The 16,761-nt window shown below is 38.6% G+C and overlaps 2 protein-coding genes across 2 annotated transcripts; one reads left to right on the top strand and one right to left on the bottom strand.

The window, feature by feature from the left end:
- Positions 1-3,572: 3,572 nt before the first annotated feature.
- On the bottom strand, positions 3,573-9,373 carry LOC122666117 (dTDP-4-dehydrorhamnose reductase). Its single transcript, XM_043862233.1, has 6 exons — positions 9,036-9,373; positions 8,675-8,834; positions 7,326-7,513; positions 5,652-5,775; positions 4,280-4,410; positions 3,573-3,722 (listed from the first exon to the last, which is right to left on the bottom strand). The coding sequence occupies exons 1-6, from the start codon at positions 9,255-9,257 to the stop codon at positions 3,594-3,596; spliced, it is 954 nt and encodes a 317-aa protein (XP_043718168.1). The 5' UTR covers positions 9,258-9,373; the 3' UTR covers positions 3,573-3,593.
- A 352-nt stretch (positions 9,374-9,725) lies between these two features.
- Positions 9,726-16,126, top strand: LOC122664683 (probable DEAD-box ATP-dependent RNA helicase 48). Its single transcript, XM_043860622.1, has 10 exons — positions 9,726-10,774; positions 11,140-11,246; positions 11,467-11,522; positions 11,606-11,830; positions 12,199-12,405; positions 12,526-12,612; positions 14,069-14,164; positions 14,241-14,456; positions 14,792-14,974; positions 15,625-16,126. The coding sequence occupies exons 1-10, from the start codon at positions 9,831-9,833 to the stop codon at positions 15,853-15,855; spliced, it is 2,352 nt and encodes a 783-aa protein (XP_043716557.1). The 5' UTR covers positions 9,726-9,830; the 3' UTR covers positions 15,856-16,126.
- The last annotated feature ends 635 nt before the right edge of the window (positions 16,127-16,761 follow it).

Below are 16,761 nucleotides of genomic sequence, written 5' to 3' on the forward strand. Positions count from 1 at the left end.
TGAATTTTGAACAGGTTTTGAATATTCTGAGATGGCACTTCTTATGTTCCTCTTCGTTCTTCTGCGAGTGGTGGTGGGTGACATCTCTGATGTCGCTACAACTAACACGCATCCACCATCTATTAAGAAGGTGGATGTCATACCTGTGGTTTTGGGCATCATCGCATGCCTAGTGCTTCTTTGGTTAGGGTACATGAACCTCCGCCGCAGGTGGATGCAGAAGCACCAAGTGCCCCAGATACAGCTTGTAGCGACGCAACCAGCACCCGACCTCAGCGCATCATTTCCTACATATGTGTATGGGAGCGACGAAGATAGACACTCTAGGATGGATGATGTTTACCACATCTGCCACAAGGACTTTCAGGCCGGTGAGGTATTGTGGGACTTACCACATTGCCCGCACTTCTATCACGACCACTATGCCTGTAATTGGTTTTTAGCCACTAGGGTCATCACTTGTCCGGATTGTCGATACGTATACGTGGCAAAGTGATTCTCTATTGTAGTTATTTTATGTACATTTGTTTTAAAGTTAGATTTTGTAATATTGATTAGTAAGTATAATTTACAAGATGTATTTATTAATATGTGTACATACATACACATGGGAGTTTTACAAAAAAAAAGCATGTTAAACATGATGAAATTCACTATATAGAATTAAACCTTTTTTGGGGGGGCATTTTTCTATATTTTTAAGAATTAAAACTAGAAAATTACAAAAATAACATTAAGGGGCGAAAGGAAAAAATATACATTCACTGTTACCAACTTCAAAGAGCACGTGTACTGATTTGAAGAGGGCATCATAGGGAGTGTTCATGGATTTTTTCACTCTAATCATGCTATGATAAATGTGATAAATTAAAACTATTATGTTCTAAAAGGGAAAAAGGGAAATACATAAATAAATTAAATAAGTACACATAATATAAATGAAATAGTGTCATATATGTGATTGTTCACAAAATTGAGTAATCTTTTTTATTTTTTTTTATCAAGATGTACCCGAGGGAGTGGGAGCGAACCGAGTCTCTATGCTTTTAAGATTCTTAGAGACTGTCTTCCACTTCATTCTAGTGGGAGAGAAACTACAAATTAGGGCTTCAACTTCAAGTAGTAGGCAGGCAGTAAGACTTTTGTAATTCTCAACCCTTCAACCCTTCTATGAATCTTAATTTCTCTTTCTTTCTAAATGCTAATTACATACCATACTAATAATTAATAAATCTCTAGTTTTGATGCAAACAAATATATTAAAGAAGATTCCAATCCCATGGGATTCATGCAAGAAGTTGGGAATTTGTCCATCCTTAACCCCAAACATATGAATGAATTGCGAGCAGTTGTTAGATGGATCTTTATCTCCTCAATTTACCTGCCCATCAATTTCCTCAATTCCATCTAATAGGGGGTGGAATTGACCACCCTACCCCCTGCCCGAACATATCCAGATGGGATCCACTGCTCTCTATTAGATGGAATTGAGGAAATTGACGGATAGGCAAATTAAGGAGATAATTTTCTGTTGTTTAGATTGATTTATTAGAGAGAGAAACAGACAGATTTGCTTCACGGAATCATACTAACAATTCCCGACTCTCCCTAAAGTAATGCTGCCCCAATAAGATGAGTTGGTGTGGAAGCATTTCCAAAAAATGCTTGAAAGCCATCAGCACAGTGGTGAAATAAGAATTTAATGAGATGAACAATACACTTGAAAATAATTGGAAAAAAAAACTCAACAAAAACAAAATCCCAACTGCTCTCTCAGCCCACAAAGAACTTTACTCTTATTTTGTAGGATGGGACACCATACAAGAGGGGCATGGGGTCATTTCAAAGGGAGAAGAGAGAGATATATATAGTCGGCGCTAGCTTATGGTATACTAACAATGTGCACAACCCTTTCCTTATCATTAATTATCTAAAATTTTGTTCTTTCTTTGATATTAAAAGGAAAAAAAAAAAACATTTTATAATCTCAACCCTGAGTTGCAATTTCATTCGAGTTAGAGATAGGCATTGCGGGTGCTAGCTTATGGAATGTGGGTAGTGTGCACAACTTTTTCCTATCATTAATTATATAAGGTTTTGTTTTTTCTTTCATGGGAAAAGGCTGAGTATGCTAGCGGTATAATGTGTGCTAGCCCTTTTATTTTATTTTTGGTAAAAATGTCTGCTGGCACCTTATGAGTCTATCTCTCTCTTCCTCCCTTTGAGGGGTAAGAGAATCATTTCAAAAGGTGGAAGAGAAAGATAGACACATAGGGTGCTAGCATATGGTATACCGCTAGCATACTTATCCCTCTCCCTTCTTTTATATATAAAAAAGGCCAAATGTTCTCTGTGTCGCCTGCGCCAAACATACGGGGGTGGGCAAAATGACCACCATTCCCCCCTGAATGACAAGCCCATGTATCTGGACGCAAGCTGCACTGTGGCACAAAGAACATCAGCCCATAAAAAAAACATTATAACAGTGCTGGATTGCAATTTCATTCTAATTAGAATGTCAAATTAGGATTATCAATTTTCCCAATCCTTATAAAGTCTACTTAGGGTTTTAGTGCATAGTAGGTATCGATCGCTGCTGATTTCGATATTGATCGGGCAAATAGACCAGCTCAGACCATTTTACCCTTCAAAATTTCAATGCAGGGTTTTTTAGACAATTCTGCCAGCCTCTGTTTCGATGCCACCAATATGGCATCAATCAAATAACCATCCCCTATTTCGATACCACCAATATGGGTTCGGTCAGGTGTTCAACCATTACCAGTGCAGAATCTATCAGGTTGGACACTATCGGTCGATCCGATAGGCTGATCCCAATTCTGACCGATCCGATCTGTTTATAAGGGATATAGTAAACCATAGATGTCAAGAATATACCGATTCCAAGGTCGATCCAAATTCTAGACCAATTTAAGTTGATTCCAATTCGCTCCCAATTCCGTGTTTTGAATCCCTAATTTCTAACAATGAAGCTGCAACACGGGAGGCCATCTTCGGTTATTTTGACCAAAGGTGCATCTCAGCCTCTCAGGTGAATTAACACTCAGAAAAAAAAATGTAGCCAGCACCTTGCAGCCATGCGTATACGTAGATGTGTCTCAAGGGGCATGGTTTTAGATATCGATTTGGGTTTGGATTAGGCTGTATCAGTATCGGGAACTGATACCATCCAATACAAATGGTTTGGTATCGGAACTGATACTATCCAATATGAATGGTTTTGCCCTAAAAAAATACCAATACCATACGTTTTTTAACATTTTATCCCTCAACCGTACTGTTTCTGGATGAGTATTGGTATCGATGTCGACTGATACCAAACCGATACCTAAAATATGTCAAGGAGGGGGGGGGGGGGTGAAGCTCCATAGCAAGGACTATAAATGCTATGTAATCTAGACAAAGGAATTTGACAAAATTCAGGATAATTGGATAGAAAGTGATGTTATAGTTTCATTTTCTGGTTTAGAGAATTGTGGTATAATCCAAAGAGCATCACTAAATGGAGCAACGAAAAAATTAAAATAAAAACAAATTAAGGGAAGCATTTGAGAACGTTAATCCTCTCATTTTCAAGGCGGTCCAACATCAAGAGTCAATCTGACACCATCTTGGAATGGAACAGGATTAATATTGAGTATCTGAACCAATCTGCTGATATCCATAGATATGTCAGCGGGTGAAATAATGCCACGATTAACCTGCAATTAAACCAAGTCTTAAATGTAGAGAGTGGAAACAAATAAAACCAAAACACAATTGACAGTTTCAGAATCAGGTCCTCATAGGCACAAAAAAATTTGATTATTTCCACCTCCATAACTGTGCATCAGACTCGTTTGTAAACTAGTTTCTGACAAAAACAAATTTCAAGTATCATACCAATTGGTTGATCTTAACCACTTCTGATGAAGCTTGGGAAACACAAAGCATATGGTTTAGGGTTTCTGTGCATCATGCGTCTCAAACAGCCAAGATGGATTGATTATTGAATGCGAATTTAGACTGTATCAGTATGGATCACTCTCACTGATAGTAAGCATATCCATCGAATTGAAACATTCATGCCAACACTAAACATATCCTTCAAACTGAAGTAAATGCCAGAAAACAAATTCATAATATCAAAGGGTTACCCAGGGTTTGTCCTAGGTACCCATGTTACGAGAAAAACATGTTTCATGCATCACAGGTTTCTGAATGAAATTTCAAGAAGAAAAAAAAGGGAGGGGGGGACGGGGTTGGGTGAGGGGCTTACCGATGATGCAGAAACAGGTTTGATCAATGAGGTGTTGTATCCCCTGACATTTGCAACAGCTTCAGCCATTTGCAGACGAGATACCCTGTCTGGTCCACCAAAATTGAAAACTAATTGCATTTGCCTACAATCTGAAATGAGCACAATGAATAACAAACGGTTATCCAAGAAGAACAGGAAACATAAAGGATTATAGAGATGTGAAAATATTAATGCAGGGGGCAAAATCTAGAGACAACTTTGTCAGAAGAGAATCAAATCATTTTGAAGTGCAAAGTTCATTATCCGGAAATTGCTTACAAGAAGATGGACACTAGTCAGATAAACCAGAGTGTAAGGTTCAGTGTCTTCTCCCTCACATGAAATTCGAACAAGAAATCAGTTGACCACTTTCTCATTCATTGGTTTAGAGGTTAGGCAGCATTCCTGATCTCCTGATTTTGCTTAATCAAGATTCGGTCATCCCCAAGGATTCAGTCAGCCTGATAAGACATTTATAGCATTTTTTTTTTGGAAGACGGAAGTTTTGTTGGAGTAAGTGCGCTCATATTTGGAATTTTAGGAAGGAATTATCTGCTTCAAGACTAGTCTGGGCCTGTCCAAGATCTGATTGATAAGATTGGGCAACAACAGTTGATCTCTTAAGGGGGGTCGTGTTTGGTACCATTTACTGAGATCCACAATCTATCTTCTACCCTTCCATTCCTTCCAGACTTTTGCATCTCTGTTGAGTCACCTCGAGGTCCTTGTAAAGTCTAATTTTATTTAATCTTGGACGCAGGTATGATTTCTATTTTTAACTGCCCGTGTAACATAGGTGCAAGTTGGCTACTGGGGTTCTTCTAGGACTGATCCTACTGCTGTAGTAGGAAATCCTTCAATCATCATCAGTTGGATGGCTGAGAAGGATGGGAGACCACGAAGATACATCTTCTTAGGTAAGCCATAAGCATCTGCCTTTGATTTCATCATGAACACCTCATTCCAAAGGAAGCCAAGGATGATCACTGACATAGTGTATGAGCTCACTAAACAAGATGTAGTCAGGCCTAGCATGTGTTATGGACATATTTACCAATGTAGCCACAATTATATAATTATATTAAGTGGCTCCATGTAGAGCCTGGATATATATACTTGCTCAGTTTTCATATCCAAAGTAAAATCCAGTTAACCAATAGCTAAGAATATTGAAACTAAAATGATCACTGATTTTCTACTATGTAGCATCATAACTGCCAGCAAAGCACATCTAAATTCAGTTATGCCTGGATCACAAGTCTTACTTCAAAACCTTTTACAGTTAAATAAGCAAATCATTGTTACTATACCCTACAAGTACAACTTAGTATAGATACTGACAGATTCAAACCTGATATCCACCTCTTAGTCAGAGCTACGATGGTTTTCACAACATCCTTGACATAAACTGGACAGCGGAACTCATCATGAAAGAATTCTACTTTGTCTCCCTTACAGAGGACACTATCAATCCACTGTATCAAAAGGAATGGATCATTAGTTCAAGTCTAAACAACCATAGAATTTTAGGCCGGAAATGCAAACCTATTATATTTTCAAGACACTTAAGTAGTCCTTTTATTTATTTATTTTTTAATTTAGGTTTTATGGTGTTCAATAAATTTTCCATTCATGATGTATATGAACTATTTTTTTTCCTTTCAATTCCCTTGAACAAATATATTCAGCCCAAATCTTTCAATAGCATATTTTGGTGGATAAGGTTTGGTCAAACCCATTATCCAATTTTGGTGTACTGCTGTTATTGGTGATTATTCTTGTTCGCTGCTCTTGGAACGGTTCCCCTCATGGAGGCTGTATGGCCATGTATTACTATGTATATTTCTTATTTATCAATATAGAGTTATTTAACCACAAAAAAATATATACTACCCAATTGAGCCATGGGTCAAATCGAAACTGGAAGCTAGACAAAAGATGATAAATTTCTTGCTCAGAGGTTGTCTGCTTTGTATAAAAACAGCATAATTAGAATCTGGCCAAGTGTAAGACTCTTTTCCTTGTGCAAAAGGGAATAGAGAAACATACAGCAGTAAGTAGTCTGAAAACTTGGTCCAATAGCTAAAGGTTCTAGACAATGTTATTCACAAATTGATACAGTTAAGTATTTATGAAATTTGTACCAGAACTCTCTGAAACCAAGATCAATTTCTTGATTCACACACGAAGTTTTTCATTTTATCATGAGAAAATCCTTCAGCATTCTCGCTACCAAGTCACTTATTTCAGATAATTGTACCAGCATTTGTGAAACTGAATAATTTGCTTGATTTACAAACACAGTTTGTCATTTCATCAGAAATTAATCCTTCTGCATTCTCACTATCCAAATACTGAGATATTAAATGCAGGAAAAAGTTCCTAGAGTAATTCTTGTCCTTCTCCAAATTGAATCATCTCAATAAATTCCCGAAAATTCTAGAGATATTTTCCAGATAAAGAGCCAGAGAATCATCACCTTTTTTTAAATAAAAATAAAGTCTCCAAGAGCACATTTGGGCGCAAGCTGCGCCCAGACACATGGGGCAGGACAGGGGCGGGATTTCAGTCATTAGGGGGGGGGGGGCTGGTCATTACGTCCACCCCCATGTGTCTCGGCGCATCCTGCGCCCCCAGTGCAGAGAACATTGTCCCATATAGTAAATAAAATATCTAAAGGCATGAAGATGTCAGTGGGCCCAAACTGTACAGAAACATCACATAAGAGAACTCCAGAACTTTCAGTTACTAACAACATCAGTTTGCTTCCCTGAGACAAATCAGTTTTGCCAGGCTCCAAGAAGGACTAATCAATCAATTGACTCTGCCACTTTTCAGTACAGTAGGGGATGCTCTGATTGACTTGGTTTTCCAGGAGAATCCAAAATCAAAGGTGCAGTCCTTTTTTCCTTATTTTGGTTTGTTTGAAGGTACATAGCCAGTTTATACAAATCTCCAAGAACAACTGGACAAACACAGACGTGGATAAAGCAGAAAAGATAGAAGACAAGGTGGTTGTAAGAACCTGAATTGGAAGAGATTTTGTAACAGGTGAAATTGTCTGAGGCCCATAGATAATACTACTTCTCAGAATCACAAAGTTCGAGCAATTGGAAGAAATAAACTGCTCAGCTGCCAGTTTTGATTTCCCATAGACATTTACAGGAACAGCTTCATCATCTTCCTTGTAGAAGGATTTAAGCCCTTCATAAACTGATGGTGAAGTTACATTAGACTGAGGGTCCATGCTAAAATAACTAAAGTAGAAAGCAGTACTAAGGAAATAAAAGAAAGAAAGATTAACTCTTCTAGATAGTAACTGCAGAAAATAAACAATGATGTCAGATAACAAACAAGATCATCCTAACCACCATTACCTTCTCCTATTTGGTGTCAGGAATATGAATCCTATTTCCATATCTCAATATATCTACAGTATAGGCCTACAGCAATATTTGCCCCCAAACATGAGTTCTAATGCTCTTTTTTGCCACCTCCAACCATTTTTGTCATGTTCTCTTCCCCCTGACCTTTTCCAGGTTCAGCCAACATAAAATCACTCCACACCAGTTGGAAAATTTGCCAAGTACCAAGCCATATCTAAGGCTCTTGCATTGATCCAAATGGTCTCTAGAATGCAAAATACTCCATCATTATGGGGGAAAAGCTGGATGCTTAAAATTCAAACCCAAGATCATTCATTTCCCCCAATACAGTTTAGGTAAACATGATCTATTCTTGGATCAAATTTTGGATGCAGCAACTCAAAAGATTTAGTGACGATGTATCTTGGACTCATATTCTACAATGGTAATTGATCAGATGAGGAATTATTGATTAAACAAAGAAGCTAAAACATAATTCGATGGCTTGCTGCATTTCCAAGTTAACGTAAAAAAAATCAAATAATGATCAGTGTTCCTTTCTCCAAGTCCTAGAGTTGTCATATTTGCTTAGATATTTCACTTAGACAAATTTAATATTTCAATTTTCAACAAGAAGATCATGTTAGTCATGTAATGCCAGTTGAGTGACTTGAACTGACTGCTCAAAGATAAGGGAACATAGAATTTTATTTCTTCCAACTCACAAAACATTCATGTCATTAAAGAAATATGAATTAACCTGCTTTCTTTTCCCTGCAATTACTTGGGAAATCCGAGGGTGATAAGCTGAAAAAATTGGGACATCAAAAGGGCTGCTAAAACTTCATGATTTGGTCCGGTGCAAGTGAAATTTAACCCTTTATTTGTTTGGAGTCTTGAGACTATGCCGCATCTTTCTTTAAAAAATTCTTCTCTTGATTAGAGAAGCATTCTTGAGTATATAATTTGTGCACACTGCATACATTAATCAAGATGGATAACGTTTTACCTTGATCAGTTGATAAATGGATCAGAAGACTACCACTCTGGCCGAAACTAGAAAGCCATTTTACAAGAGAAGAAGGTACATTGGTAGCCATAGCAGCAGCAGGGTCCATCTCACATACACGAGGTACTGAGAGCGCAGCACAATTGACCACCACATGAGGCTGGCAAATTATTATTAAAATTCAATGTGTATCAGGCGCCAAAGCATGTGAGAAACAATCAAAACTAATTTGAAGATACGAGACAATCAAAACTAGAACAAATGCAGAGTCCGTGTGATCTATTTACACTAATTTGCTTTCCATAATTTCGTTTGAAGGAAAAAAGATGCAGAAACTAGAGTTATTTCCTCGAGAACATACCTGACCGAAGGTAGATGAGATGGATTCAAGCCCATGGCCAGTCTGTAGATCGACAGGGAAAGCGAGAGATGGAGAAATGGCATCGAGCAAGGACTGAGGGGGAGTAGAGCGGTGGGTGAATGCGAGATCGTAAGGCTTTCTTTCCATCTCTGAGAATGCTTTCAACACATGTTGGCCCAGGTAACCTGTCCCTCCCACCACTAACACTCTCTTCCGATCCATCTTTTCCCCCTCCGCTTTCCCAAGCCTTGTTATCTTCTTTGTGTAGACGCAGGAGGGTAATACAATAATATTAGTGCTCCCTCCTTCCTTCTGCTGCAATTCTCTGATGCAATGACACCTGAACCGTTGATATTTGCTTTAGCTACCAAACTCATCGGCATCGAAATCTGCCGGTGACCGTCACTCTCCTTAATTACGCGCCGTTTAGATCTGTGGATATGGCGGGTAGTAGCTCACTCCGGCAATTATGCCACGTGGTTTGGAAAATGGGTCCCACCCCATGTAATATGTAGAACGGATCTACGGATACGGTATACCATCTTCGAAAGAAATTTGATACATACGGAAGGACAGAAATTTCATTATTTCTTTGGTCGTAGTTTAATTTCGATTGAAAGGATCCTCTACTGCCGAGCTGCCGGGTAGGACCGTGCTGCTGTGAAACGCGCGCACGTTTTTATTTGCTTCTTCTTCCCTTTATTCAAAACCCTAAACCCAAGTAAGCTTCACTCAAATGAGTCCCTGAATTCTAAGTAAGAAAATTGCATTTCCGTCTCCTTCTTAACGGCAACAATGAATTCGTCTAGGCTGCGTATGTCTTCTTATACGGTGTCGAAGCTTCTCTGCAATCTTTCCTTCTTCCGCTCCATGGGTGGTGGACCACGAACATTCCCCGGCGGTCTCAACAAATGGCAATGGAAGAGATTGCACGAGAAGAAAGCCAAAGAGAAGGAACGAAAGCTCCTCGATCAGGAAAAGCAGCTTTATCGGGCCAGGATTAGATCCCAAATCCGTGCCAAACTCGCCGGTAAGTCCGATGAACCTTCCTTGGAATCGGAATCGTCGTCTAATTACAGCGCGATGAGTGCTAAAGATCACGTCAAGGCCCTTGCCGATCGGTTCATGAAGGAAGGAGCTGAAGACCTGTGGAACGAAGACGACGGTCCAATAAAGTCACCTCCCCCTCGACCTCCTGTGAAGAGTCAGGCGGTCGAATCGCCAATTGATGTGAGAAAGTTGATATCGGGCAGGGGTGGCTTGACGGCTAATCGTCGTGAAACTTCAAATTCGGCATTTGATTCAGTTAAACCTAGATATTATTCGGTTGAAGCGGGGAGGATTCCGAGACCAAAGTATAGATTTCGAAAAAACGAGAGTTCGTCTAGTGAAGATGACGAGGAATTTGGTTCGCAGAATGGTTTCGTAAAGACTGCTGCTAGTGAGATTAAAGGAGCCCAGATGAAACGTGTTAAGAAATTGAGATGGTTTGATTTCAGTGAAGGGGAATCAGAAGAAAGTGCGGATTTGAAAGGTAGAACGAGTGTAAAGGAGATGATGAGCAGAGCTACTTTGAGAAATTATGATATGAAGAAAATAAGACGAGCTCCTAAGCTCACTGAAGTTGAGAGTGATTTTTCAGAGCAAATTCAGTCCATTCGAGCTGAGCTGAGAAGAAAAAATTTGGACGATGGTGGGAGACAAAATAGGGAGGAGGAATCACTTCTTAGTCAGAAAAGGTTTGCAAATGATGACATTTATTAACTTCATCAAGGGTATTTTATTGAAATGAAACAGTTAAAATTATTGACTAAAGAAAAACCAAATTACTTTCTTGACATTATATCTGAGATATAAGAAGTCGCGTCAATTGCTCCTTTAGTCGTTCTCATTGCTCAACTTTGGCGCTTATTTTGTAATTTAATTGATTTTTAATTTTCTCTCAATTATGGATTTCTTCTTGAGTTTTAATCGAGAATCTCACAACATCAATGGTACTGAGGCAAATGTGGTGATGGTATTCATTGTGTAGAAATTGATTATATTTGTTTGGAGCTTGTATCTCCCTGTAATCTTGATAACTGGCTTTTTCCATTGCTCTCAGATTTGAAGAGTGCAGCATTTCCCCATTGACACTAAAAGCACTTATGTTGGCTGGATACGTGCAGATGACCATTGTACAGGAGGCCACTCTTCCTTCTTGCCTTGATGGTATGTTGCCTGCATTCTGTCTCTTGAGTGTTGAATTTGTCACTTCGTTTTCAGCTGACAGCTTTTTCATGTTCATACATATAGTTGCTGGTTTCCTTTGTGTGTCAGTGTGTGTGTGTGTAATTTGTAGATAAGTACAGTTTTACAGCTGCTCTACCAAATGATTTTCTTATTCCCATTATTTGCAAAATGAATGATGGTTATATTCAATCTGGAGCAGGAAAGGATGCTTTGGTCAAGGCTAAAACTGGAACAGGAAAAAGTGCAGCATTTTTGGTACTTCACTTGCTCTTTTATGTTCTTGATACTGTTTCATAACACTTATCTAGTCCTTCAATTTGGATGCTAAACAAAAACAGATTCCTGCAATTGAAGCAGTTCTGAAGGCCATGAGTAGCACTGCAAACTTACGGGTGCCACCAATTCTTGTCCTTATTCTTTGTCCTACGAGGGAGCTTGCTAGTCAACTTGCTGCAGAGGCTAATGTTATGCTAAAGTACCATGATGGCATAGGTGTCCAAACACTGATTGGAGGTACAAGGTTCAAGGATGATCAGAAACGTCTAGAATCTCATCCATGCCAGGTTCCCCATGATTTGCATTTCTTTGGTTTTCTGTTCCTTCCTGAGTGGGTTTCATTTCTGAAGATAGAGATCTTAAACAGTGCATATCCCCTAGATAAATCTATTATGTTACTTTCCTAGTTTTCAGTATTTCACTAGCCATTTCATTTCTCAAAGGTTTGTTATAATTGAAAACAGGGAAATACTGTTATTACAGTGTAGTTTATTGCTCCCCCCCGGGGGCGGAGGGGGGGTGGGGAGGGGATTTAGTACAGTGTAATAACATTCTGCATTCTTGCTTGCCTTTTTAAGTATATTTTCTTTCTATGAACATTATTAATACAATTTTGATAAATATCTTCTCGTCACTTTTTGTGGATCTTTTTCAGATTATAGTTGCAACCCCTGGTAGGTTATTGGATCATATTGAGAACAAATCTGGGTTCTCAGTTCGCTTGATGGGTCTGAAAATGCTTGTACTTGATGAAGCTGACCACTTATTAGATTTAGGATTTCGCAAAGATATAGAGAAGCTTGTTGATTGCGTACCACGTCAAAGGCAGTCCTTGCTGTTTTCTGCTACTCTTCCAAAAGAGGTTGATTTGTTGATTTCCCCTTGCAGGTTTCCTTCATTCAAAATCAAAACTTTTTGTACTTGCTGTAAACAATACATAGCAACATGTGCTTTTGCTATGGCCTAAATTATGAATTTGCAGGTTCGCCGCATTTCACAGCTTGTTTTGAAAAGGGAACATGTTTTTATTGATACAGTGGGTCTCGGTAGTGTGGAAACTCATGACAAGGTATGGGTCTTCAATACTGATTTTTGGTTTCTGATTGCTCTAATTATCAATTTGTCAACAAGTGCCACCTTATGAATTTTGTTTCATTTAATCAATAAATTTATTGAATGTCAAGAAAGCGAAAAAGAAAGAAAATTTAAGTCATCCAAGAGTGTTCAGTGGACTGCCTCATAAATTTCATGAATGTTTCGTGTTTGGTTTCACCTGAAATATTCTACCGAATAAGCTTCATTGTTCTATTGACACTGCTCCCTGTACAAGACATGGTCTTGGAAATTTGAGAGCTGTATTTTGGACTCTTTGCACTGAATTTAAGGGTGTCAATCGGTACAGTATTGATAATCCGGTACTGTTTCGGTAAACTACATACCAGATACCAATACCGTACCATACGGGTTAAGATGCACATTCCTAATACCGATACCGTACCGATTTCGGAACGTTATATATTCGGTATGAAAAACAGTACAAATTCGGTATAAAACCGGTTTTGAATCGGTATTAGAAAATGGGTTTAAAACGACATTAAAAAGTGGTATTGCATCTCCTCCACCTCCTTTGCATTAGACTTCTCCTCCAGCTTCTTAAAGAACTGAAACACATCAGTGAAAGAAAAACATTAAGAAATGTGGTTAAAAATATCTTTTGTTGAGATAGAATTAAATAAGAAAGAGAATCAGGTTTGTTGGATGTCTCCTTTCGTTTCTCTGCTCTTTCACTACTTCTCAGGACAAATGGAGAAGATGAGGCAGATTGCAAATGATCTACAGAAGCTTCTTTGTGGGGCCTGCCATAGGGGAGAGAGGAGAGGAACACAGAGGAAAGTGCAAATTGACAGCATGTATTTCCTTTTCCCTAGTTGGATCAGGTAATCCATGGAGCAATGGGTATCTGTTTTACCAATTTAGAGAGAGAGAGAGCTCCGTGGACCACTCGTCGGGCCTGATAGGTGGTGGTATCACACCCTTCTCAAAGGAACTGTATGTGACAGTCTCGCGTCATACGGCTCCGTCCCGGAATCAGGACCTCCGAGAGAGAGAGAGAGAGAGAGAGAGTTTTAGGAAATGCCGAAACGCGAAAGGGAGATTAGGTCTTAGGGTTTTCACTTCTTACTTTTCTGTTTGTTTTTCCTTTTTATTTTTTAGGTATAATATTTAATCGGTACCATAATTCAGTACCGAACGGTTGCATCTTAGAAACCAATACCATACCGTACTGAAACCAATACTGTTTTCTCATACTGTACTGTACCGAATTTGTACTGGTACGGTTTCGGTTCCAAATTGACACCCTTAACTACTGATATGGATGAATATCATTGTTCTAACAGTGGCAGGCTGATTTCACCCTTGGTTCTGTGTACAAAAATGTCATTTATGCTTTGCACACCATTATTTTCTATAGAAAGACACTTGGGAGCCTAACTCTCACATACCTTTTGGATTACTGAATGCAGGTTAAACAGTTGTATATTGTTGCACCTCATGAACTCCATTTTCAAATAGTTTACCAGCTTTTGAAGGAGCATATCGAACACATGCTTGATTACAAGGTTGAGATGCTATTTCTTGCTTACTCTTTGTTAATAATTAATTTTTTTGGGTATAATTGTTCATTATCCTGCTCAGGTTATTGTTTTCTGCACAACTGCAATGGTGACATCACTTATGTTCCTCCTCCTCCGAGAATTGAAAATGAATGTCAGAGAAATGCATTCAAGAAAGCCTCAACTTTATCGTACTCGAATATCTGATGAGTTTCGTGAATCCAAGCGATTGATTCTTGTTACATCTGATGTTTCAGCTCGTGGCATGAATTATCCTGATGTTACTCTGGTGATTCAGGTAGCTTAAAACTTGGCATGCTCATATGCTCTACTACATTTTATTCGATGATCTGGCTGCCTTGTACAATAGTCCTTTACTATTGTCCCCTTTAGGGCATAAGTATTGATAGAGCCATACACCATATGCACTGGCCCTAATTCATGTTGTCTTCCTCTTCACTGCACATTTATATTGATGCAAGCCTGAGAGAATTTAAACCATTCTGTAAATTGATACACCAGCAACTCATAACTGTACGTGGATGCTTATAGAATCATGTGATTACCATCAACCATTTAGTGGGATGCTTGCATTATTACTTTTGTGTAACAAAATTTTTTTGCAATATGTAGGTTGGTATTCCAATCGACAGAGAACAATACATACATCGTCTTGGTAGGACAGGGCGTGAAGGCAAAGAAGGAGAAGGCACTCTGTTGCTCGCACCATGGGAACAACATTTCTTGGATGAAATAAAAGATCTGCCAATTGAGAAGTCTAATTTACCACAAGTAGATTCAGATATGAAGCTGAAGGTTTCTCTCTTGCTCATTAATGCATTAAAATTTGAAATTATGCATGTGGAAATTTAATTGCCTTGTATTATTTGTTTTAATTTTTTATATAAAAAGTGTATTGAAGGCAAGGGGTGGTACTTGGGTATTATTTTTAGCGGAATGGCTGTGGATTTCATTCTTAAAATGGTGCAACATTGTTCTGGGAAATGACTTTTTAAGAACATGGGCAGGTGCTATCAATGCCTCAAAAACTCTCAGCTGTCAAATTGGAATCCAACAGACTTGCTCACCCATTTGTATTTACGGAAGTTACCCTCAAACTCTTATGCAACTGTTGATAGCCTTTGATGGCACCTACCCTCATCCATTAAACATCATTACCCAATTGGTTTGCAGAGAATCTTTTTTCTATTGATTTGCAGATTATTAACTTTCTCCTGGCATGGAATCCACTCTTTGTAGTTTTATTCATAGTTTGTATTCCAGGGCAGGTTAATTCATTAGTTCATTTTGTGTTCAATATAGAACTTGGAGATTTTGTATATGTATATAAATTTTACTCATTAGGTAGGGCTCTTAACCCTTCCATCCATGTGTTCAGACAAGACGGTGAAACATCCATTCTGAGTAGGATATCCTTGACATGTGAAACTTGTTTTCTTATACAGGTGGAGGATTCTATGGCAAAGATCGACTCAAGTGCCAAGGAAGCAGCATATCATGCTTGGCTTGGCTATTATAATTCAATCAGGGAGATAGGAAGAGATAAAACCAGGCTAGTAGAACTGGCAAACGAATTTTGTCACTCCATTGGGTTGCACAAGCCTCCTGCACTTTTCAGGAAAACTGCATCCAAGATGGGTTTGAGGGACATCCCTGGTATCAGGATAAGAAAGTAGAATTGGTACCTGGAATTTCCTAGTCATAATGTTCGGAGCAGGTCAAGAAACATGTTGGACTCAGAGAAGCAGAAGTGTTTTCTGGACCAGTGAGATACTACAGAAACCATTGGCAGAGTTCTAATACAAGCACCAACATTTACAAACCATCTCTGTTTTTCTTTCTTTTTTTTATCTTCTCTCAAATCATGAGAACTCTGCAAGTCATGCTTCATGCTTGTAATCATGTCAAAAAAAAAAAATTCTCTGTAGGTTCAAGCTTTGTATTCCTGTGCTTATAATCATACAAGCACCCCCATAGTCAGAACTGAATTGTGTTTTGTAGCATATTTTTTTGGTGATTTTAACACGTAGGAAGAACTTGAATCTTTCATGCATTCATACAATTCTGGACTATAGTATTCTAGGTTGATGTAGTTCACCTTTGAGATGCATTATCCGAACTGGAGTGTTTGGGTCCCTATTAAGGAGTTCGTTATCTCCAGATGGAAGAGAAACAATGGGAGCCTATTTTTTGTTTGGGTTACTATGTAGCAAGTTCCATTTTTATTGCAGAGCAAAAAAGAAAAAAGCTTTCTCCAAATCTTTGAATTGAATTCCCACTACTAGGAATCCTGGATGGCTAGAGTTGAAAATGTAATATTTTTTGATGTGTTTAGCTTTAGACTTTTAGATTGGATTCCTATTACTTGATGCAATTTTCATACTTTCAATAGTATTTCTTAGGACAATGTAAGGGAGAAAAAATGCCATTGGCTGCCCAGTGACGCTGCCCTGAGCCTGGGCACAAAAGTAATGATCTTTGCATACCTGAAAAGATGGAAATGACCAATGGTGCGGCAATCATTTCAGAAGGGCACAAGGGCGGTGTTGTGTTTTCTTTCCCATAATTTAATTCGTAGTCAA

The sequence above is a fragment of the Telopea speciosissima genome, chromosome 6 (genome assembly GCF_018873765.1).
Source record: "Telopea speciosissima isolate NSW1024214 ecotype Mountain lineage chromosome 6, Tspe_v1, whole genome shotgun sequence".
Classification (NCBI taxonomy): Eukaryota; Viridiplantae; Streptophyta; class Magnoliopsida; order Proteales; family Proteaceae; genus Telopea; species Telopea speciosissima.